The sequence below is a fragment of the Micromys minutus genome (assembly GCF_963924665.1).
Source record: "Micromys minutus genome assembly, chromosome: 21".
NCBI classification, from domain to species: Eukaryota; Metazoa; Chordata; class Mammalia; order Rodentia; family Muridae; genus Micromys; species Micromys minutus.
In genome coordinates this window covers 35069998-35091949 of record NC_137956.1, presented here as the reverse complement: position 1 = coordinate 35091949, position 21952 = coordinate 35069998, and the positions used below count along the sequence as shown (strand labels likewise).

Here is a 21952-nt window from a genome sequence, read left to right as displayed (position 1 = left end):
GGTTGGGCGGGGCTTAGGGGAAGTCAATCACCTGAACTTTGGTGCGACGTTGCTAAGCAATGTGGGCGGCTGAGTCTAGTGACTTGGAGTCTGGCGGAGAAATATAAGAACCGCCTGTTGTGGGCCCAAACTTAGAATTTACTAAGCGTCAGAGCTGGAGGCCTCAGTCTTATAGAAAAACAAGGTCACAAACGTGACTCTAGCGAGTGAAGACACAAACTTCTGTCACCCTAGAATGACGCGCCAGCAGACCTGTGCGGTCCGTCCAAGAAGAGAGTCCGACAGAATATTGAGCCCTGTATTAAAAGACCCCGTCATTTTTCATGACCTCCTAGATTAGAAAGGCAGAATCGCCGTCAACCTGATTTGGACACATAATGACGCTGACCCTCCTGCGACTTGATTCTTGGTTCTAGAGAAGAGAGCCGAATGTTTTCAGGAGTGTTTGTACCGAGGGGAGCGATGGCGGCGGCGCGCCGGAAGCGGAGGCGCGCCGGAAGCCCGGTGGGCGTGTCGGAGACGTGTCTTACTGGGATCATTGGAGGTACTTCCTCGGTGTTGGGACCAGGAAGGCTGTGCCTAGTCCTCTTGCACGTCGTGGGCTCAACGGAGCAGCGTGGGGCGGCGGCGGCGGCGGCGGCGACGGCGGCGGTCCGGCCTGGGATCGGAAGCCACCGGGAGCCCAGCCATGGCCGAGTCGGTGGAGCGGCTGCTGCAGCGGGTTGAGGAGTTGGAACAAGAACTCGCCCGGGAGAGAAACCGGCGGACTGAGGGGGGCGGCCACTGTGGCCGGACCCGCATCCAAAAGATGAGCGACGAAGTGTTGGACTCCAATCCTTACAGGTGATCCATGGAGGTGCGGGCAGGGCCACGCGCCGCTTGAGGGATTCAGCCGGCCTCCTGCCACTCTTTTTCTTGTGGAGTCTCAGATGGGCAAGGGCACGTCTTATGCTAGTTAGAAGATAGTCCTCACCAAGCGAGTTGACTCACGATTCATTCTAGTATTCGGAAGGGTGAGGTGGGGGGGGGTTGTGAGTTTCAGGCCAGCCTGGGAAACAGAAGTTCTAGGCCACCTTGGGCTGTGTAGTGAGACCCCCCTTTTCCCGCAAGGAAAAAAAATAGCATTTTATTAAAACAAAACAATCCAAGCCATAAATCCATATGGTGCAGCTCTGTTGCCTGCTGTTCTGTACCCAGTTTCTTGTCACCATTATCTTATTAGTGTACCTCGATCTGCATAGGCTGGTTGATAGAAAGCTCTGTCAGGACATAGCAGCTCATGTAAAGCCGCCAAGGACAGACCACAGCTTCCTAAATGCCTCTTTGTGTAATGTAGATGGAGCAGGACGAGGGAGAATTAGTTACTAGGGTGCTCACGAACGTCCCTCAATATCGACTTTGCCAGGGCTGCTGACCCCTCCTCTTTGCTCTCCCTAAATGGATTTACTAATTTATAAGGGAGAACACAGAGCAGCGGATAAGGGGAAGGCCCCTGCGTCAAGACTGAGTGGATTCCTTTCTCGGCTTACTAAGTAGTCTGTAACTTCTAAATTGTTCTAACAGCTGCTGAGCTTCTGGTTCAGGTTACTTCCTGTAGGCGGGGCCACAGAAAGGTCTGTTTCTGCCATAGTTTTGAAGACTGAAGCAGTTTATGTGCAGTTCTTAGAACAGCAGTTGTACATGGCAAACCTTGTAGATGACTGCAGTCGGTAGCATGTTGTTAGGCCCTCTATTACATACATGTTTCCTCTCATCCCAGCTCTAGGGCATTGCTGATAATTTGCTCTCATCCCGCTGGTTCGAAATGTGCAGAGAGCTCTTTTAGATGGATTGTAGTATCCAACAGAATCTGTGGCATTAAGTTCCTCCCCAGTAAGTCACTAAGGCTATAAGCAGTGAGGCTAAAAGCTGGGTGGTTTTTAACACAGTTAAAGTCCCGGAAAGAGGTAACTCCTGCATGTGAATGTACGGAGAAGCATCTGAGAACTGCTGGGGTTAGGTTGAGTAAGTACAAACGTGGGAGATTAGGCAGAAGGGAGACACAGTCGCTGCCTTGAAGAATTGGCCTTGTAGAAGAAAAGGAAGTTCTAAAATACCCATCCAGCAGTGAACAGTTAAGATCTAACCAAAAGATCCATGGCTACTGAGACAGGAAAATGTTTGTGCATCTGTGATGGACGTTTAGAGTGAAGTCTTCAGAAGACTGAGAGAGAAGCAAGAAGTGGAAATACTATCACAGTGTGTGTGTGTGCAGCTCTAGATAGGGTCACACAGGGTCAAAGTGGAGAGATGGGGCAAACCTGTTAACTTTCCTAACAACCACAGATCCACATGTGCATTAAGATCAAACACATGAAAACTTAAATATGTTATATAGGTATATATTTCAGTGTGAATGGGTGCGCGCGCGCACACACACACACACACACACACACACACACACATACACACACACCCACAACAATAGAGCAGATGACTAGTGTCTCTTAGATTCCTTGGCAGACAACAGATGCTTCCAAAAGCAGATATCCTCCATTATGGGCTGAGGCCATGAGCTTATTTCATTGTCTTTATATACTAACAAAGCAAGGGAAAATAATGACATTTCGCTTGGCCCTTAACATTTAAGCCATTAGGTATAGAGCTTGGCTACACATTAAGATAAAGAAGGTGTTTTAGAAGAAAAATAACTTTCACAAGCAACACCTAGGAGAGTTCATGGTTTTAAACCCAGCGATTCACTCTTATCTAATAAAAGTTAGTTTTAAGTTTAGCTGGTCATCACATTTGCTGTGTTTCTCAGGTTGGTCGTGAATGCCTAATCTTCCAGCCTCAGGCTTTCAAGTGCTAGGATTACAGATGCATGCCACCGTGTCCAGCTAGATTCCTCTTCTTTTGAAGTGGTAATAATTGAGTTTTGGGGATTGTTTCTTTGGTGGTACCTGGAATCTCACTGTTAACGAAAGATTGCAAGCTGGGTGCTGGAGAGCACTGGCTGCTCTACAGGGCAGTTCACGGTGCATAACTCTAGTCCGGGTGATCTGCCACCCTCCTCTGGCCTCTGCAGGCACTGCATATTCCTGCAGTACTGCATTTACAGGCAACTTACCCATCCGCCTGAAAATAAACACAAATTTAAAAGACTGAAAAAAACTCTAAGTTTGTTTTGTTTTTCTTTAAGCCGTCTGATGGCATTGAAGCGGATGGGAATTGTCAGTGACTATGAGGTATGATGAACTTCATTTCAGGACACGAGAATCGTTTCTGGTGACAAACCAAACAGAGTATTAACAGGAACTGTTTTGTGTTTCACAGAAAATCCGTACCTACGCTGTAGCAATAGTAGGTGTTGGTGGAGTTGGTAGTGTGACTGCTGAAATGCTGACAAGATGTGGCATTGGTAAGGTAAAAAGATTTCTCTTTGCCTGTCCACTAGGAAACTGTTCACTCCTGGAGCAAATCAGGTACAGATTAGCACCCTACTGCTTACTCAGTGGTTTATGATTTCTGTTATATTTAGGTAACTTGCTCTTCCCAAGAGGCCGAGTCTCATCTTTCTCCAGACAAAGGCTCATATTATTGCTAATTGAACAAAGGGTACTTAATTGTGTTCAGAAACTTTCGCTTAGGGCAGAGTAATGTGTAAGTAATTTGGAATTATTTTCGATACAGAACGGATGGAAATGGTTCTGGGGTCACTCCCAAAGCACTGCTCTACCTGTAGCACTTCAGCAAGGCAGAAAGTTTACTTCTGCAAGAGAGCGCATAGCTATGCCAAACCAAGCAGGCAAGCTCACCCAGTGGGGATTCTGTTGGGCTTCTTTCCTGATGTAAGGACTCCCATGCCCCACCGTGAGTGCTCAGAGTTCAGCCTCACACTGCCCACAGTTGGCTAACCCACAGTGGGACAGCTGATGAGCAGAGCACAATGCTTGGGGACAGGACGGAGCCTGGAGCACGCATTTTCATTTCAGGAAGGGCTGACCCTGGAGGAATTTAAGTTTCTGCCACATGTCTTCTTTATAAATTTTATTATTATTATTATTAATTTATTCTTCTCTGATACATCTTGACTGCAGCCTCCCTCTACTCCTCTTAGTCTCTCCCCCCAGCAGTTTTAAAAATAAAGTTTTGTCTTACTTGAAAAATCTTGTCGGGCACTCAATTAAACACATACACAGTGTGGAGGGCATTGAATTTGAACTGGGAGATGTTTCAGATTTTTTATTTAGCCCCTTTTGTTTTCTTTTAAAAACATGTGAATTGTAGAAAAGAAGTAACTTCCTGTCAGAATTTAATCTGTCAATCTTAAATTTATAAAGCCAAGGCCTATTGATGTTACTTAGTGATTGAATAGATAAGTTTTCCACAATTATCTTTCCTCTTGTTATTTTCTTATAATGTATTTAAATGAATGATTATATTTCATATTATATATTTTATAATTATGTACTTGATATATTTCATATAATATATATAACTTATACAATATATAAACAGATATTCTTCAATATCTGTTTGTCAAGAAGTTAATATTAAAAGATAGTGGTTGCAAAATTAGCCCTCATTTATCAGTATAAAGATAATGCCAACAAAATACTACAGCGCTTATTATAACTTTAATATCTTTGAAGTGGTTTACAGAGGTAGGCCAAAATATTGCTTGTAGATGACTTGAGTACCTGGTTGATTAACAGGATATTGGTGATGCTTGAGATGAGTAGTTAAAAATGAGTGTGTGGACATATTAAAGCAGACTGCTGGACCTCAGTTATGTGGTTCTAATCCTATAGATGGCAGGTAAACCAGAAAACTGTCATAACTGGCTTCCAGGTAATCTTTTATCATTAGCATAAACAAGAAGCTAATTGATGGAGTTTAGTGGGGAAATAGTGCTTTGGAGACCCAGAGTCCAGATCTGTCTCTGCCAAGTGTCTGCCGCTTCCTGGATCACCAAGTCTGCATTAGCCACTTTGCTTTCCAGATGTGCTTCAGGCTGGAGAGTTGATGTCAGTTCTCTGTGACCTAAGCCAAGTAGCGGCAGAATAACAACCTCCACTTCTTTGTACAAAGTCAACTAGGAACACATATTCACTTAAAAGCTTTCTCTCACCTAGCAAATATTATTATTGAATGAGCCGTGGTTTAGGGGCTTGAGAGTTGTAAAGGGCCTAAGTGGTATCTTTGTTAGCAAGCTATTGAAGGTTCTCTGGGTGTTGTCATAGGTTTTTGTTTGTTTGTTTCTATATTGAGAAGAGTAAAAGCAGGCCTGAGGGTAATCTTTGTGGTAGAACAGTTGCCTAGGTCCCAGGTTCAAACCCTAGCACTGCAAAAAAAGAAAAAAAGAAAAGGATAAAATCTCATTTTTATAGATTCTAACCAGTTCTCACTGATAAGACATGTGAATTCTGCTCATTTTAAGTGATATGTACGCATGTACTGAAGTAGACCTAAAAATGCAGCAGGAAACAGTAACTAACTGGTTGATAACTCTGGAGTAGTGGGTTTACCTTGGCTTGGGTACGTGGTGCGTCATACAGAGGAAGTCAGCTAAAGAGGAAGCAGTAGCATACCGGCACCTTTCTAAAATTCAGTGTGAGAATGAAATGAGAGCCATTCCCTCTCACTGTGCCGGTCTGTGGAAGCGGCATGGCCCTGGGTTAGGGAGAGCGGCTGCGCTGGCTCCTGTATTAGCTGTGTGCCATTTCAGTACAGGCCCCAAGCTGCCTTGTCAGGATGGAGGATAAAAGGAGCTATGCATTTATCTCACAGGGCATTTAGTAGATCACTGTGAAACACCAAGTGCCTTAGAAGTAACTAATGTTCTCACACCACTGACATTAAGCTTATTAAATAGAAGATCCAGTCGTTTAATGTCATTCTTCACTGAAGCATCACTGTTTTCATTTTAGTTGCTACTCTTTGACTATGACAAGGTGGAGCTGGCCAACATGAACCGACTTTTCTTCCAGCCGTATCAAGCAGGAACGAGTAAGGTCCAAGCAGCTGAGCAGACCCTCAGGTGACTTGGGTGGGGTGCATGGAGTGGGACCTTGTTTTGTGGCCTGCTGTGAGCTAAGCTGAGTGTAAACAGACTTGTGTTCTCTCCATGAAATGTATATTTCACTCATGCAAAGAGCTCTCTTAGTTCTTAGACTGGGGCTGCAGACTTTGTGTAGGGTTAGAGTGTGCATAGTTCATCTTTGCTGCCACTGCTTAACTGTGGAGCCACAGTGAGACAACCATGGACCCCACCAAATGGCTGGGCATGGCTTTGCTCCCTTACAACTGGAGTTGAGACTCTGAAATCTGAATTCTATTTTCTATGTAGCAAAATGCCCTGGAAAAGATTTTCCCCAACTATTACAGAATAGTTCTTAAGTATCTGTGGTGGAACATGTTGTAAATTTCAACATACAGAAAGTTGAGGCACTTGTGAGGAATGGCCCAAATTTGAGGTCAGTCTGGACTGTGTAAGAGCACTGCACCAACCAGAGATTAATGCAGAAACCCAAAGTGGGCGGTTCTCACCTTAAAGGCTGTACTAACACAGGGAGTGGGCCAGATCTGGCTCATGGGCGGTGATGTACCAGCCCCAAACTGTGGGTCTCAAACATTCTTGAACTAAACTGAATAAGACGAAGAGACCGTCAGGCTGAGCTGGACCTTCCGGCAGCAGTGAAGGCTCTATTCCAGCACATGGGTTGCCATGGGTTTGGATGGAAGCATTGCTATAGTCTTTATGACAGTTTTATTAGCATCCTACGCTGACCTTGCAGAAAGACACAGCATCAGAAGTATGTTGGGCTGCACACATGGCTACTCTGCAGCACTTGCAGCCTGTGGGCCGAGCGAGGGTTGCACACAGGTGATTTGCGTGTCTTCACACTCAGTGCAACACACACCATCAGTGAGGACTTTGCTGTCCTCACACCCACTGGAGTCCCATGGGCTCACTCAGCCCTCTCTTCTGCTTTCTGTCCTGTTCTTACTAGGAGTGTTTGTAATGGTTGCTTTTTCCTCTCAGGAACATTAACCCTGATGTTCTGTTTGAAGTTCACAACTATAATATCACCACAGTGGAACACTTTGAACATTTCATGAATAGAATAAGGTAAAATGTATGAATATTTTATGTAATGTCCTGTTAAACAGCTTAGTTAAACAAGCGCTAGAAAATCTATTGACACTTTTTCAGCTTTCAGGAAAAGTAATTTTTATGTAATATTTATTAGAATAATTCTCTATTCAGAAGGCGGCTTAACTTATGTAAGATGACACAAGATTCTTATGTAACATTAAACATGATGTCATAATTGAAAACTTGACTACATAAGTAGGATTACGGTGTATTTTGCATCCCATTGGGGGTGTGTGGCAGTGAATGCCTGTGGTGCCAGCACTTGGGAGGCCAAAGCAGTAGGATTACAGGTCTGAGACCTTGCTTCAAGAAACCAGTTGGGATTTAATGTGGGTTTGCATTTGGTAGTTTTTTTGAGACAGGATCTCATGTGTCAAGGGTTGGCATGGAACCGGTGATGGTCCTTTTGTTTCAGCCTCAGGTGTCGGCCAGCAGGCCATAGGATGGAACAAACAAAATGTATTTTGTATCCTCCTATTTTTCAAATACAATCTATTTTTCTTCTCTAGTAATGGTGGACTAGAAGAAGGACAACCTGTTGACCTAGTTCTTAGCTGTGTGGACAACTTTGAAGCTCGAATGGCAATAAATACAGTGAGTTTTGTGTGAGGCGGTGCAGCCTGGGCTTAACCCAAGTGTTCTATTGAAATATGGCTTTAAGCTTACATTCTGTCTTCATAGTTATCCTAATTTTAAAATGTGTGTGGTAAGAGCTTCTGTCCTCATCTGTGATGCGGGCCTGTGTCCCGCTCCCTTACATGTAAAGCAGCAGATGTATAAAGTCAGTGAATACTTACGTAAGTGTGATACTTGCTCTAGGTTCTCTCCTAACATGTAGGACCTGAGGATTAAACTCAGGTCATCAGGCTTGGTGGCAAGCACCTTTACCTGCTGAGCCAGCTCGCTGGCTGACCATTGGTCTTTGCTTTTTTGTTTCTCTAGTATTAAATGTATAAATTAAAAACATTTCCCAAAGATAAAATAATTTTCCTTTGAATCCCCTTTAAATGATACTTACAATTTTTATATTGCGGAGGTCTTAGGAAAATAAGTTTTTACATTAATCTGGAGAGATGTGGGAAGCAGGTTCAGTGTAAGGAATAGGTACTTGTGTTTCAACGATTGCAGCCCTTCTCTCTGACCCAGAAACCCTCAGGGTCTGTTTAGATAACACCACAGTTCCACAAAGGAGGCTGGCTGGCAGTAATTTGTGCTGTTTGGTGTTTTTGTCTTTTCCTGTTAAGGCTTGTAATGAGCTTGGTCAGACATGGATGGAATCTGGGGTCAGTGAAAATGCAGTTTCCGGGCACATCCAGCTCATGATCCCTGGAGAGTCGGCTTGCTTTGCGGTAGGCATTGTCTCGGCTCTCTGTCACTGTTAGCTGTCAGTGATCTCTCAGATCACTGTCTGCAATTCAAAGGAGCAGAAGTGTACTGGGATAGCATTTGGAGCATTTCATTTTCTCTCTATCTCGTTTGAAACTGGTGTATTCTTTTTCATGTAGTGTGCGCCACCACTTGTAGTTGCTTCAAATATTGATGAAAAAACCCTGAAACGAGAAGGTGTCTGCGCAGCCAGTCTCCCCACCACCATGGGAGTGGTTGCAGGGATCTTGGTACAAAATGTGTTAAAGTAAGTGAGGGCTGATTTTTCTTTGTGAGTGTGTGTATACATATTTGTTTAAATGTCAGTTACTTCCTGCATTTGGAGTAACTCTTGTCAAATAATACAGCAATGCTCTAATTCCCAGTCCTACATCACTGGACCAGAGGCTATATTATGAGAATTCGTCATTGGATATTTTCAACATCCTGCAGACACAATGCACTTCAGGGACACTAGACCAGAAAACCCCATGGCACGGCCACTGTAGCACCTGTGCCCTTTTGCTGATTGAAATGGGTGACACATGACTGATGCATTAAGCACCTGAGTTAAAGCTGTACAGACAGACAGTGGGTGGAGACCAAGGCACAAATCCACCTGCTTCTCCTATTACCTCTTACTAAACGTCATTCAGAAGTGATCCAGCCAGAGAAGCACTTCTGTCATCCAAGACCGCATTCCTCAATGTTCTTTTTAACTGCAGCTAAAAATGAGAAAAATGGGTTTTGTATAGCTATTGTTTGTGTCAGTTGATGAACCAATTTACTCTTTAAAAGCAGACTTCTTCAGAATTCCCTAACTCTGGCTAATTTTTGTCCCACTTCAGGCTTAGAAGCTGAGTTATGTCTAAGTCTCCAGTATAATCACAAACTGCAGTGTGGTCAATAAGCATCCTGACATCAGCAGTGTGGCTCCAGCAGAGGTCATAAGAACACGTACAACAACTCTGAGCAGCAGTCTAGGGCTGTGTAGTGAAAGAACAGGTGCTGGCTAAGCATCAGTAGGTACTAGAGCACTTTATGATATTGTACAAACACACTGCCCTCAGGTTCCTCCATTAACACACATCTCAACATTTATTATTGTCACCAGTGCTGCAGACAGCATCCTACATATGTCCTTGAAGACTCAGTTTATCTGTAGTATGGGTTTCTGCAGTTTCTTTAACAAATATCACCTGGTTATCTTGGAAAAGAGGCCATACTGTCCATTAGAGACTCCAGGTACTTGGCTCACAGATGCTGTAAGAAACATCAGTATCTTCAGACTTAGAGCTTTGCCAGTCAGAAGAATGGCTACTTCAGTTTCCACTTACTTGTCTAGAAACATGGGCTGGGCACATTCTTTCTGTGAATGATCATTGTACTACCATCTGGTTTTTCATTCCTTGTTTTATATTTAAAGATCTATTTGTTCATGTAATGTGCATTAGTGTTTTGCCTCTGTATGTTGGTTTGAGAGTGTTGGATCCCCAAACAAATAAAGTTTGTTATTTTAATCTTGTGTGTGTGTGCGTGAACGAACGTGCACATTTGCTTATGTGTGTATCCAGGCATATGCCTGTGCTGCATGTGAGTGAGTGTGTGTGTGTGTGTGTGTGTGTGTGCACATTTGCTTATGTGTGTATCTGGGCATATGCCTGTGCTGCATGTGAGTGTGTGTGTGTGTGTGTGTGTGTGTGTGTGTGTGTGTGTGTGTGTGTGTGGTATGTGTGTGTTTAAAACTCAGGCTTTAAAAACACCTCTCACCTTGCAGTCCTCTAAGATCAGTGTGCTTCTTTGAGGTTTAGCATGTTATCCTTGCCAGCACTTCATCTTTATCAGAGGTTCAGAAGTAGCTCATTGTACAGTGATGGAAGGGCATGAACTTTCCTTCACTTAACAAATATCCAAGCATCTACTGTGAGCCAAGGTATCTACAATAAGGTAGAGGAAGTCACTGTTTTCTAGGTTTGTTATAAAATGAATCACCTATTCCAGAATTTACTTACCTCTAGTACTTTATTTATTTATTTAAGCCTACTTTGATTTTCTCTTTTCTTTTGTGTTTTGAGATGAGGTCTCACTCTATGTCCCTGGCTGGCCTAGAACTCTCAGAGATCCACCTGCCTCTGCCTCCCAAATTCTGGGACTAAAGGTGTGCACCACCATTTCCAGCTAATTTGATTTTTCTTTTCCAGGTTTCTGTTAAAATTTGGCACTGTCAGTTTTTACCTTGGATACAATGCAATGCAGGATTTTTTCCCTACCATGTCCATGAAGCCAAACCCTCAGTGTGACGACAAAAACTGTAGGAAGCAACAAGAAGAATACAAGGTACACACAGGCAGAAAATCTGAGGATTCCATCACCTAAGACACTTTCAAAAGAGACAGACTTGGAATATAATATAAATGGATTCTGGATTTGTATAGTTTTGGCTAACTTAGCACACTGGAAAAACAAAAATTCATTCTTGCTTTTGGTAATTTAAATGCCTGTGTGAATTCTTGAGGAGTGTGGCAGAGAACTGCGGAGTAAGGCTGTGCTTTGTCTGCTTTCTACAGAAGAGGGCGGCAGCGCTGCCCACACAGGAAGCTGCGCCCCAGGAGGAGGAAGAGGTAGTTCATGAGGACAACGAGTGGGGTAAGGAGCCGTCCTGCGCACGTACAGACAGTTTTTACAGTGTTCTCTGGAAGGGAATGTACGATTACACAGAAGCATAAGTAATTCTTGTGGTTTTCTGGAGGATGAGCTCAGAGTCACACTTAATTCTACAGGTATTGAGCTGGTGTCTGAGGTTTCAGAAGAGGAACTGAAGAACTCTTCAGGTCCCGTTCCCACCTTACCTGAAGGAATTACAGTGGCATACACAGTCCCAAACAAGGTATTTGTGAAGTCTGATTTGCTCATATGTAAATGTCAGATAAGTATTTCTCTTCGTTCAGCTTTATCTTATGTTGGAAGGCTAGTGGGGTGTTTCCTGTTTTAGATAGTTACTTGTAGGCAGTGAGGTGTTAAGATCTAGACACTAGACAATATCTAGATTCAGTGTCAGCAAATTTGAAACTGAGAAAGTGGAGACTTTCAAAAATTCACTGATGTGTCAGTACAATAGATTTTGGTTAAATTAAAATATGACTTTTACATACTGATAGTTTTGGCCACAAACCCACTTAAGTTTACTTCAGGAAAGGCTGATGGTGTGAGCCTGTGATCCTTGCACCCAGGAGGTTTGAGATGAACCTGGATGTGCAATATCCTGGAAGCAGAGGTCATGGGTGAGAGGTGAGGGGGGGAGGGAGGGGAGAGAGAGAGGAGGGAGGGGAGAGAGAGAGGAGGGAGGGGAGAGAGAGAAAGCATGCACATGAGTAAACCTACAGAGATTCTTTGTCTAGTGAAGACTTACAGAGCAGGGGCTTGGACCACCAGACAAGAAGACATACAGCTAGGCAATAGGTATTGAAAAGCTGCTAAACATTCTTAGTCATCAGGGGCATCGGATGAAAGCCAGTGAGATACATCTCACTCCGAGTGAGAAAGGGAAGAGCTGGCAAGAGTGTGCAGAGAGTGAGCCTACTCTGTAGTAATGCATTGCTATCAGGAATATAAATGACTACGTCCATTATGGAAAACAGAATTGAGGCTTCTCAAGAAATTGCAAGAATTACTGTATATGTAATCCAGTACTCTAGGTGTAAGGTATATGTCTAAAGTATGCACAGCCTTAATTTCCTTTGACTGATAAATAAAAGATACGTGTGCACACAAAGAGTGGAATACTGCTGAGTGTAAGAGGATGACAGCCTGTCATTTGTGACAAGATAGATGGAACTGGAAGTAATTAAAATAAGATCTGCACAGATGGATGAGTACCACATGTTCTCACCCGTGTGGATTCTCAAAGGTTTAATGTGCTCAAACTTGAGAGTGGACTAGTGCTCCCGGGGATGAGCGGGCAGGAGAGTAGACTAGTGCTCCCAGGGATGAGCAGGCAGGAGAGTGGACTAGTGCTCCCAGGGATGAGTGGGCAGGAGAGTGGACTAGTGCTCCCAGGGATGAGCAGGCAGGAGAGTGGACTAGTGCTCCCGGGGATGAGCGGGCAGGAGAGTGGACTAGTGCTCCCAGGGATGAGTGGGCAGGAGAGTGGAGCAGTGCTCCCAGGGATGAGTGGGCAGGAGAGTGGACTAGTGCTCCCAGGGATGAGCAGGCAGGAGAGTGGACTAGTGCTCCCGGGGATGAGCAGGCAGGAGAGTGGACTAGTGCTCCCAGGGATGAGTGGGCAGGAGAGTGGAGCAGTGCTCCCAGGGATGAGCGGGCAGGAGAGTGGACTAGTGCTCCCAGGGATGAGCAGGCAGGAGAGTGGACTAGTGCTCCCAGGGATGAGCAGGCAGGAGAGTGGACTAGTGCTCCCGGGGATGAGTGAGCAGGAGAGTGGACTAGTGCTCCCAGGGATGAGCAGGCAGGAGAGTGGACTAGTGCTCCCGGGGATGAGTGGGCAGGAGAGTGGACTAGTGCTCCCGGGATGAGCGGGCAGGAAGAGGAAATGGTTGGTGAGCAGTTGTAAGTTTCAGCTAGCTAGGAACATAAGCTCTGGCCCGTCACAGAGGGGTGGCTGCAGGGAGTCAGTGTTTTATGTTCAGAAAGCTAGAGGAAATGATTTTTGAATGTCCTAATTACAAAGAAATGTTTATTAAAAAAATACACTCAGCAGGAGTGCTAAGAATATTGAAGTTGCTGTTTCCCGGACATTTTGGTGGGTAATATATATAAAGAACTTTATGCCTCCAAATATTTTCAAATATATTTGTCAGAGAAAATCCGGTTTCCCAGCAAGCTGAGCGTGGGTAAAGCAGACTGTTGAGGACATGCAGTTTGGATGGTTCCAGTTCATGGCGCTTCCCCCTTTTGTTGACAGAGAGAGGATTCTGTTTCTGAAGTAACAGTGGAAGATTCTGGTGAAAGCTTAGAAGATCTCATGGCCAAGATGAAGAACATGTAGACCACGGGCTGGCGTCGGTCGCCTTTCCTGTGCTTATGCTGCTCCCTCGGAACTAAACGATCAGAATAAAGCCTAGCGCCGCCTTGGTTGGCATGTGTATCTTCACTGACTGACGCTGTGTGGAGCACTGGTGGCTTCCTCGTGCTTCCCTGTACATCCTAAGCAGTACCCCAGCACAGGAAGGGGTGGGGCGGACCATCCCATTCCACAGCCTCCTTTATGTAATTCCACGTCTGGCCTGTGGCCCTGGGCGATAAATAGCACAGATGGAGGCTGGACTTGTAGCCTGGTGGCTGTGGCTCACAACTAATAGTCATCAGGAGTGACTTTAGACAGTCTATAGAATAAAACATCCCTCAGACACACTGGTAATGCAATAAATAGATAAAATAAGGATTTTATTATGTACTAAATTTGAATATGTAACTTAGAGAAAAAACAAAATATAATTTAGTGACCACCTCAGTTATAATTTGCCATAAAGTTGATTAAATAACAATGCAGTTTCTAAAATACTTTGTATAGTTCTCAAATCTAAGTTTTAGAAGAACAAAGAATAAATATATTTATTTGAAGTCTTTTAGAGTACTAGTCACAGATTATTAAGGTTTTTTTTTTCAAAGGCAATTAACTTAATACTATACTTTTAGTGTATTATATTAGTCCTGAACTAGTTAGGTTTTTAAACTTTGATAGATCATTGTAAAATCAATGTCTTATATGCTCAAGCATTCTGTAATCTTTGCCTTTCAGAGGGGGCAAACCCGAAAGATAGGTTATGGTCATAGTTTAGTCTTTCATTTCCTCTGAGCCTCTCCCAAAAGGTGGAAGAAGAAAGCTTATTTTGTCACGCCCTGTCTAAGTTACCGTAGCCGCGTGCAGACTTTAGCAGTACTTCTCAAGCTTCAGCACGAGGGACCTGGCCACCTAGCTCTCAGGATTCTGAGCAGGCTCAGGGAGGGGCCTCCAAGTCTGAATTGTAAGTTCTGGCTGGTGATGACACTGGCTTCTGCATCTCCCTGGCGTTGGGTGACACGGCACACCCAAGAGTCCCTCAAGTTGAACAAACTACTGGGTAAACATGGCCAATATTCAAGCCAGCTGAAACAGGTTGGGTGTTCACTCTTAAATGACTATGCAAAGTAGCCCTCAAATGCAGAGTGCAAAACAGCCTGCAGTCACACTTTTATTTTAAAACAAATGCAGTTTTTATGCCTGTCATCTTTACAATAATATATATTGAAATCTTATAAGATTTAAAATTGTTGAAAATTTTACTTTAAATATACAAATAACAATATTGAAAATGTAGCAATATTTATGAAGTCTATAAAAATATTTAATTTCCAGTATAAAAACATCAACTAATTGAGGTAAAGCAAGATTGATTTTGACCATTTACAAAAGAAATGGATTTGTCATGGCTTTGGTGTGTGTGTGTGTGTGTGTGTGTGTGTGTGTGTGTGTGTGTGTGTGTGTGTTGTGTGTGTGTGTGCGCGCGCTGAGAACTAAACCCAGAGTCCAATGCACACTAATGCTGTGTCCTCAGCTCTACTTTTTTATTTTGTGACAAGGTCTCACTAAGGTGCCTGGACTGGCTTTGAACTCATCCTATACTCTTAAACTGGACCTTGAGAACCTCCTGCCTCAGCCCATGAGAAGCTGGATTTTCAGACCTGTACCACAATCAGAAAGATCATGATGGGAAAGAGCCTGACACTGTGGTGTCAGGATGCCATCAGACCCTACAGAAAGCAGAGGCTACCTAAACCAGCTTAGGGAAAAGGAAGGCTCAAAAGCAAATCCAGCTGTGGTGATACGCACCTGTGGTCCCAGCACCCAGGAAGCCAAGGAGGGATGATCAAGAGTTCATGGTCCCCCTGAGCTACAGAGATTTACAATACAGTAAGGCTAGCGGGATAGCTCAGTTGGTGAAGTGTCTGTCACATAAGCATGAGGACCCAAGTTCAACCCCCCAGAACCCACTTTAGAGAGCTGGGAGTAGAAATGGAAGCTCGTAATCCTAATCCTGTTTTGGAAGGTGGAGGCAGGAGGATAGGTCGCTAGGATGCTGGATGTCACCCTAGTTAAATGAGTACCAGGTCACTGAGACCCTGTCTCAAAAAAAAAAAAAAAAAAAAAAAAAAGTCAAGGTGGACTCAAGGCTGACCTCTGACCTACACATGTAGCCCTTGAAAGTTCTTTGAGGTAGAGAACTGGCTCAGATCCCTGCTAGGAACAGATGACAAACAGCAGAGCTAAGGTTGCTCTTGAGGGAGAGAAAGCTGTGGAATTCTTAAACCATGGGGTCATGCCGGCTCTTGCGCAGAGACCAACCCACTCCTCATGCCACTGAGTGCTGATGTCTCCGTCCTGGATCTCATCCCATAGGAAACAGGCTCTTTAACCAATTTAAACTTGATGCGACAAGCCAATGTAATCCAACTCAGCTTCATACAAACGCCAGTTAAATAACACTGCCTGTGTTGGGAAAAAAATGTTTTCTATAAAAACATTGAGTTTTCAGTTAGACTGTTCCAGGTGTTTAGTTGTTTGAACCTGAAGTATTCTTGCAAAGAATTGACAGTTAGCTTTGACCCTGGGGAAGGAAAACGTTGGGAGAATGAGTTGTTTTAAAGAGAAGCGTGTCTCTACTTGATGACTGCCTCGAAGGAGCTTTTCCACCCAAAAGTGATGTCTCTGCTTCTTTTATTTCCATTGCCCTTTTGTACAGTTCAGCAGCCTTTTCAAAATTCCCTTCTTCATAGCTTTGAGAGGAAAAGACAGAGATGTGCTGCTATTAACAAGGAGCTCTTGCTTCTAAGTAGCCATCCAAGATAGAGAAAAACAAGTTGCAAATAACTTGCCATTCCCCTTGAACTCTTTTTTTTTCCCTTCTTCTCTAAGATAGTCACTCAGGTAGACCAGTTAGCCAGGGTTCCCAAGCTCTTCTATCAGTACAGTGGAACTTTCTATCTCTTGTATGTACACCATTAAAACCATGTTGTCATGGGTTCAGTAAAAATGCTAAGTGTTGTTATCACCTGCATTTCGAGATGAACATACAGGAGTGAACAAAACTCAGCGCACACCTAACTCGTCAGCTCTGAGGTTAGTAGGTAACCCTATCACCCCACAGGCAGTGAGCACTGGTATAACCCATCTTCACTATTTGCCAAGATACACACCTCCAAAAAGTAAGCCTGCCTTCTCTCTGCTTCTGAGTACCACTTGACTATTCAAAGTTACATGCGACCCAAACAACTACCCTCACTCCAAAGAAGACTATTTTCAGGGATAAATATTTATTTTATGCTGTTCTATGCTGAGCCAAAGCTACTAAATATTGGGATAGATGAGAAGTGTTCTTACCTGAGCACAGCTAAATTTTTTAATGTTTCTCCAACTCTAGGATGCATCCGCCCCAAGCTATCTTCGTAAATCTTTAATGCTCTTTCATATAGTGGCAGGGCTTCACTGTGCTTTTTCTTATTAAAAAAAAAAGTAACAGTGATCACTTAACACATGGCATTTCTAAAATTAGTATTAATGGCTTCTATACTGTTCTGACCGACTTTGGTAAGAACTTTGAAAACCTTAATATCCTTCTAAGAGATGCAAGGAAACATTATTTTATGGACAGTCATAACTGGAGAAGCAGAATAACAGAAAATAAAAACTCTTAAGGTTTAGACATGGCTTAGTAACAGTCTGACTGGATTCTGTAATATAAGACAAGCCTGCTCACTGCCCAATGGACACCCACACAGATGTTCTGAGACTGGCCAGAAGACAGATGACACAGGTCTCAGAAGGTGAAAAGCAAGCCTCATCTGAACTCAGCTGGTCTTTTACATCCAGAAAGGAACCAGCTTACAAATTTTACTTTAATAATGTTAGAAATTCCGAAAAAGGAAGCATTAGCTGGTAAATACTTACACTTTCTTTACTATGCCATTAACAACTCACATTTATCCATGTATATAAAATATGTACATTATATATAATATATGAGGTAATAGATTTAATATATTCATATGTGTAAATATATTAACATTATATATTAACATATATATGTATACATAAAACATTCAGATCATTCATTTATAAACAGTTGAAATGTAGATACTTACCATTTGGCTATGAAGGACTGCCAAGTTTACCAAGGCAGTAGCTACACTGGGGTGCTTTGGGCCAAAGGATTTCTGCCGAATTTCAACAGCCAATTCATACAGAGGTACAGCTTTGTCAACTCTTCCCTTAAAAACAAAAGCATGAGCTAACAAAATATTAAAGCAATAAATACTGTCTGATAAAATATATTAAAGTTGCAGAAGCATTTTCTACAGCTGGTTCCGCCTATAGGCAACAGAAAATCCAATATAACATTTGAATGAAGGCATTGGGAACACAGAGATAGTTCGCAGTTCACTCATCCAGCCTTTCCAATAAAAGAAAAGTCCAGTTGTGTAGACCTGCTGTGGTTCTTAACTCAAGGAGGCATCCAAACAAATTCCTGTCCCACCAACTGCCAAGCCCTCCTGGGGGTTCCTTCTGATTTCTCCTAACTGAGAAGCCGGCCTGAAAGACCAGCATGTTCCGTTCTTGCGCATGCCCTTCCGTGCTGGGAGCCTGACGGCTTCTCAGCCTGCAGCTCTGCAGCTGCGCTGTTCGAAGCAGGCTGTGGCCATTTTTCCTTTTGAACATATCGAAAAGCCCAAACTTTACTCCCATGGCAAAGAGCTGATGTTTAATTGTAGACAAAGTAAGAGAAGAGTGAAGTAAAATGATGATTTTGTAAATAAATAAAGAAAGAAAGAGAAAGAAAGAGAAAGAAAGGAAAGAAGGAAAGAAAAGAAATAAGGCCCCTTTTACAGCCCTAGCCACTGGGTAATTTGGTATGTTTTGGTTAATAGCATGTCCAGTAAGGGGAATTTTAAAAGTTCTGAGCTACTATATAAAAAATATTTCATTCATAATGTGTTGGTAAAAAGGGTTATTTGAGAGGAATTCATTTGCAATGTTGATGCTGGATTTGTAGTTGGGGATGTATTTTCAGAAAACCAAATCAGTGTCTTAACTGAATTAAGTCTAAAACAATATACAGCCTTCATGCTCTCATTTGTTAGAAATGACATAATTTACTCTACAATGCTCGTCTGCAATGACCTCCCATCAGTCAATAAACTAACAGGCTGGCAGTGGCCCTGGCCTCTCCAGGCCACTATAAAGCATGCAGGCACGGGGAGGGGTGCTTACCGTTTTCTTATACAGGATTGCCAGGTGCTTCACTGTGTAGGCCAGGGAAGGGTGGTCAGGAGCCAGCGCCCGTCTCCGGATGTCCAGCGCTCGCTCATACAGCTCTTCTGCTTTATCATACTGCTTCTTCTCATTGCAAAGAGCTGCCAAGTTATTCAGGGACTGCGCACAGTCTGGATGGTCTGGCCCCAGAAGCCGCTCCCGCATTTCCAAGGAACGCTTCAGAAACTGCTCTGCTGTCCTAGGGACAGAACCCCAAATGCCTTAAGCAATGTATTCTCCAGAGTCCTAAGCTCATAGTGATTCGGAGAATGGAGACATTTTTATTCCCAGATACAGCGAAGTGAAGGGTTCAGCCCAAGCCTCACCTCCTCCTCCTCCTTACCCCACCCTTCCCCTTCCTTTGCTTCCCACGAGGCAACTGCATGACTGCTCGGTTCTCAACTCCATTTCCCCTAGAAGAAAATCCCACAGATATTTTTGGAAACAGCCGTCTAAGGCCTCTGCAGTGGTCAGACCTGTGCCGAATGCAAGACATTGGCATTCGTCATTTCTTTTTCCTTAGGAGTCGCTGCCAAATAATTGGTAAAAGGAACTTAGGGGAAACAGATGAAAAAGCTTTTGCATTTTCCTAAAACCTAAATGCACTTGTTTTTCAGACAGTGGGAATGTAGACGTGGAGTCTTTTCTAAGTAAACCAAACTCGCCGCCGGTCTGAAGTTGCCTCTGTGCGTCTCACATATAATGTCGGCATTAACTTGCTTTCCACAGCCATGAAGGCCATGCTAGGGAAGTTGCCAAGCAACACTAAGCTTCAGACGCATCGTGGAAAGGAAATGGAAACACAACATCAATGTGTGAATGCTCATAACCCAAACCAAACAGGAAATTGGCAGATTCCAGCCCCCCTCCCCCTTCAACCCTGGACTTGACAGGTAAGTTTCCCACCAAAGAGACACAGTGGCTGCTCACTAAGAATCTCGGTTTGAACGCCACAGTACTCACTCAAGATTGTTTTGAAGGTAGTAGAGGACACCCAGTTCATTGAGGGTTCGGGCATTCTCAGGCTTGTCCTTGCCTAGGGTGAGCTCTTCCAGCTGCAGAGCCCGCCTGCGTAGCAGGGAGAACCTGTACTGCAGAAACACAGAAACACAACCACAGTGCCATCCTCCACTCTGGAGGCACCTGCTGGTCTCCTGACAAAAGCCTTTCTCTCTCACCTAGACGCAGTTACTTTAAGTAACACATTGAACGTAACATTTGTGAGGAGCATGTGTGTTTATTTCTACGTGGAATCAGGGTCCCGTGTCCATCAAGCACTATTTTGTGAAATCGATCACGGGGCATTTTAGCAAAGTACTTCAGAATGGGCTAGGAACTAGCTTACTGATCTATGACTCCAGCTGCACGCATCGGGCCCTTCTGCATAGAGTGAATTATATTTATTGCTTTATAATCATGCACGCATGCACGCACACAGGTGCATGTGGAAGCCAGAGGGCGACTTCTGGTGTTGAGCCTCAGTTGTTACCCACCTCATTTTTACAGTGGGCATGACCAGTGAGTCTAGGAAACTCCCCCAGTTTGTACTTCCCCAGTTCTGGGATTGCAAGCGTGTCAGCATGGCGGCCTTTGTTTTTTATTAATGTGGGGGCTGGGGATCGAACTCAGACCCTCATGCTTGTACAGCAGACACTGTGCCCACTGACCATCTCAGTCCCACGGACAGAGAAGTATTACACCCACTAGGCTTTTATCAGCAACTTAGAAACATTTGCTTAAGGGAAACAATTCTTTCCTGTCTGAGCCTCACAGAAGATGTGACTAAAGTTGAAAGTCCTTTCCTGACTCCTCACAGAGAAGAATCCCAGTAGCCTGGAACAGGGCCTCTCAGAGCACTTCAGCTGAGCTTTATAGCTTAAAAGCCTTCTGGGTTGCGCTGGTCAACAATACCGCTCTCAAGCTGATTATAAATAAAAGGAAGCCGCCAGCCAGAGCCTTTCCAGAAGTCACTTAAAACCCGAAGTGCTCCAGTGACAGGCTCATGGACCCATGATATTCACACCTCATCTTTCCCTCAGGCTCAAGGGGCGATGGGAACAGATTCATTACCAGGCTGCCTTTTCGCCGTGTCGCTTGCTGACGAATTAGAATCGACTTTTTCCTAAAGTGTTCAGCTTGTTCATACCTTGAAAAAAAAAAAAAAGAGAGAGAATGCACAGTGTTTCTGACTGTTAAATACAACAGGAGTCTAGTGGTTGCTCATGCAGTTCAAAGTCTCAGAGGAAACCCACACAGCCCTCTATAAAACTCACATCTAACTGTTTTAAACTGATTTAATGCAGTCGGAGTCTCTAGCAGTCTAACTCAACGTTCCCAATGTTTAGCTTGCAGTGGGCACCTTTTATCTAGACAGGCTAATTTTTGGTTAGCTGAAGATGTAGAAATCTAGGCAAAATTAGTGTGAACCCATACTTATAGAAGTTAAAAGGGAAAACTTCCAGGAAGTCTTCCTAATGGTGGAGGAAGAGAAAGAATTTCTGAGAGTAGAAGAGATGCCACTCAGTGGGTGCCCCGGTAAGTATAAGAGCTTTGGAAAAGTGTGTTGTCTTCCTCATATGGTATCAGGGATCACCTCCAGGGCCATGCACAAGCTAGGCAAATGTTCACTGTTGCCGAGGTATACCCTCGCTTTGAAAGCTTTTTTATTGTACTATGGATCAGCCAATGTTTCCTACAAATGGTGCATAGTTTGGTATTTTAGGTTTTGTGGTCTGTGTCAAAACTAAGAAAACCTTCCGTTGAAGCACAGACAGCATGCAAATAGAAAACATGGCTGGGAGTCAACGACACTTTCTTGCCAAACTGGACTCGGCCACTAAGAATGGCTCGTGGTCCCCACGGTAAGTAATGCGGTAGCAGTGATGAAGGCTGTTGGAAGAGCTCAAACTACACCAGTCCAAGGCGCATGCTCTATTCTTCACGCATCTTCAGTGAAAAAAAAAAAAATCCCCAAATCTAGGGAAATTTAATTTTCTTTGTGTGCCCCATGAAGACCAGGAAATACGATCTGAACATGATGCGGAGGGTAAGGAAAATACAGAGCGGCAAAGCAAAGCCCCCCTCCCCCCGCCCCCCCACTTCCGTACATTAGAAACACCCACTCGCTTTGTGAGATCTGAGGC

The 21952-nt window shown here is 43.8% G+C and overlaps 2 protein-coding genes across 4 annotated transcripts in view; one reads left to right on the top strand and one right to left on the bottom strand.

Moving 5' to 3' along the window:
• The first annotated feature begins 544 nt into the window (after positions 1-544).
• Positions 545-13889, top strand: UBA5 (ubiquitin like modifier activating enzyme 5). Of its 3 annotated transcripts, none has more exons than XM_080934094.1 (12): positions 545-843; positions 3182-3227; positions 3316-3342; positions 5913-6022; positions 7028-7114; positions 7651-7735; positions 8386-8490; positions 8647-8774; positions 10708-10843; positions 11074-11152; positions 11287-11393; positions 13425-13889. In XM_080934094.1, the coding sequence occupies exons 1-12, from the start codon at positions 689-691 to the stop codon at positions 13506-13508; spliced, it is 1149 nt and encodes a 382-aa protein (XP_080790220.1). In that variant the 5' UTR covers positions 545-688; the 3' UTR covers positions 13509-13889. The 3 variants fall into 3 exon arrangements, with proteins under 3 accessions (XP_080790220.1, XP_080790219.1, XP_080790221.1); XM_080934093.1 differs by having other exon boundaries at positions 3316-3405; XM_080934095.1 differs by lacking the exons at positions 545-843; positions 3182-3227 and having other exon boundaries at positions 3335-3400.
• Positions 13890-16095: 2206 nt separating this feature from the next.
• Positions 16096-21952, bottom strand: part of NPHP3 (nephrocystin 3) — a gene marked incomplete at both ends in the record, with an annotated part of 38750 nt that continues 32893 nt past the window's right edge. The window contains 6 exons of the mRNA XM_080934213.1: positions 16096-16276; positions 16881-16996; positions 17642-17767; positions 18768-19008; positions 19773-19900; positions 20880-20955. Of these exons, the coding sequence (XP_080790339.1) occupies positions 16096-16276; positions 16881-16996; positions 17642-17767; positions 18768-19008; positions 19773-19900; positions 20880-20955 (868 nt within the window). The remainder of the gene's footprint in view (positions 16277-16880; positions 16997-17641; positions 17768-18767; positions 19009-19772; positions 19901-20879; positions 20956-21952) is intronic.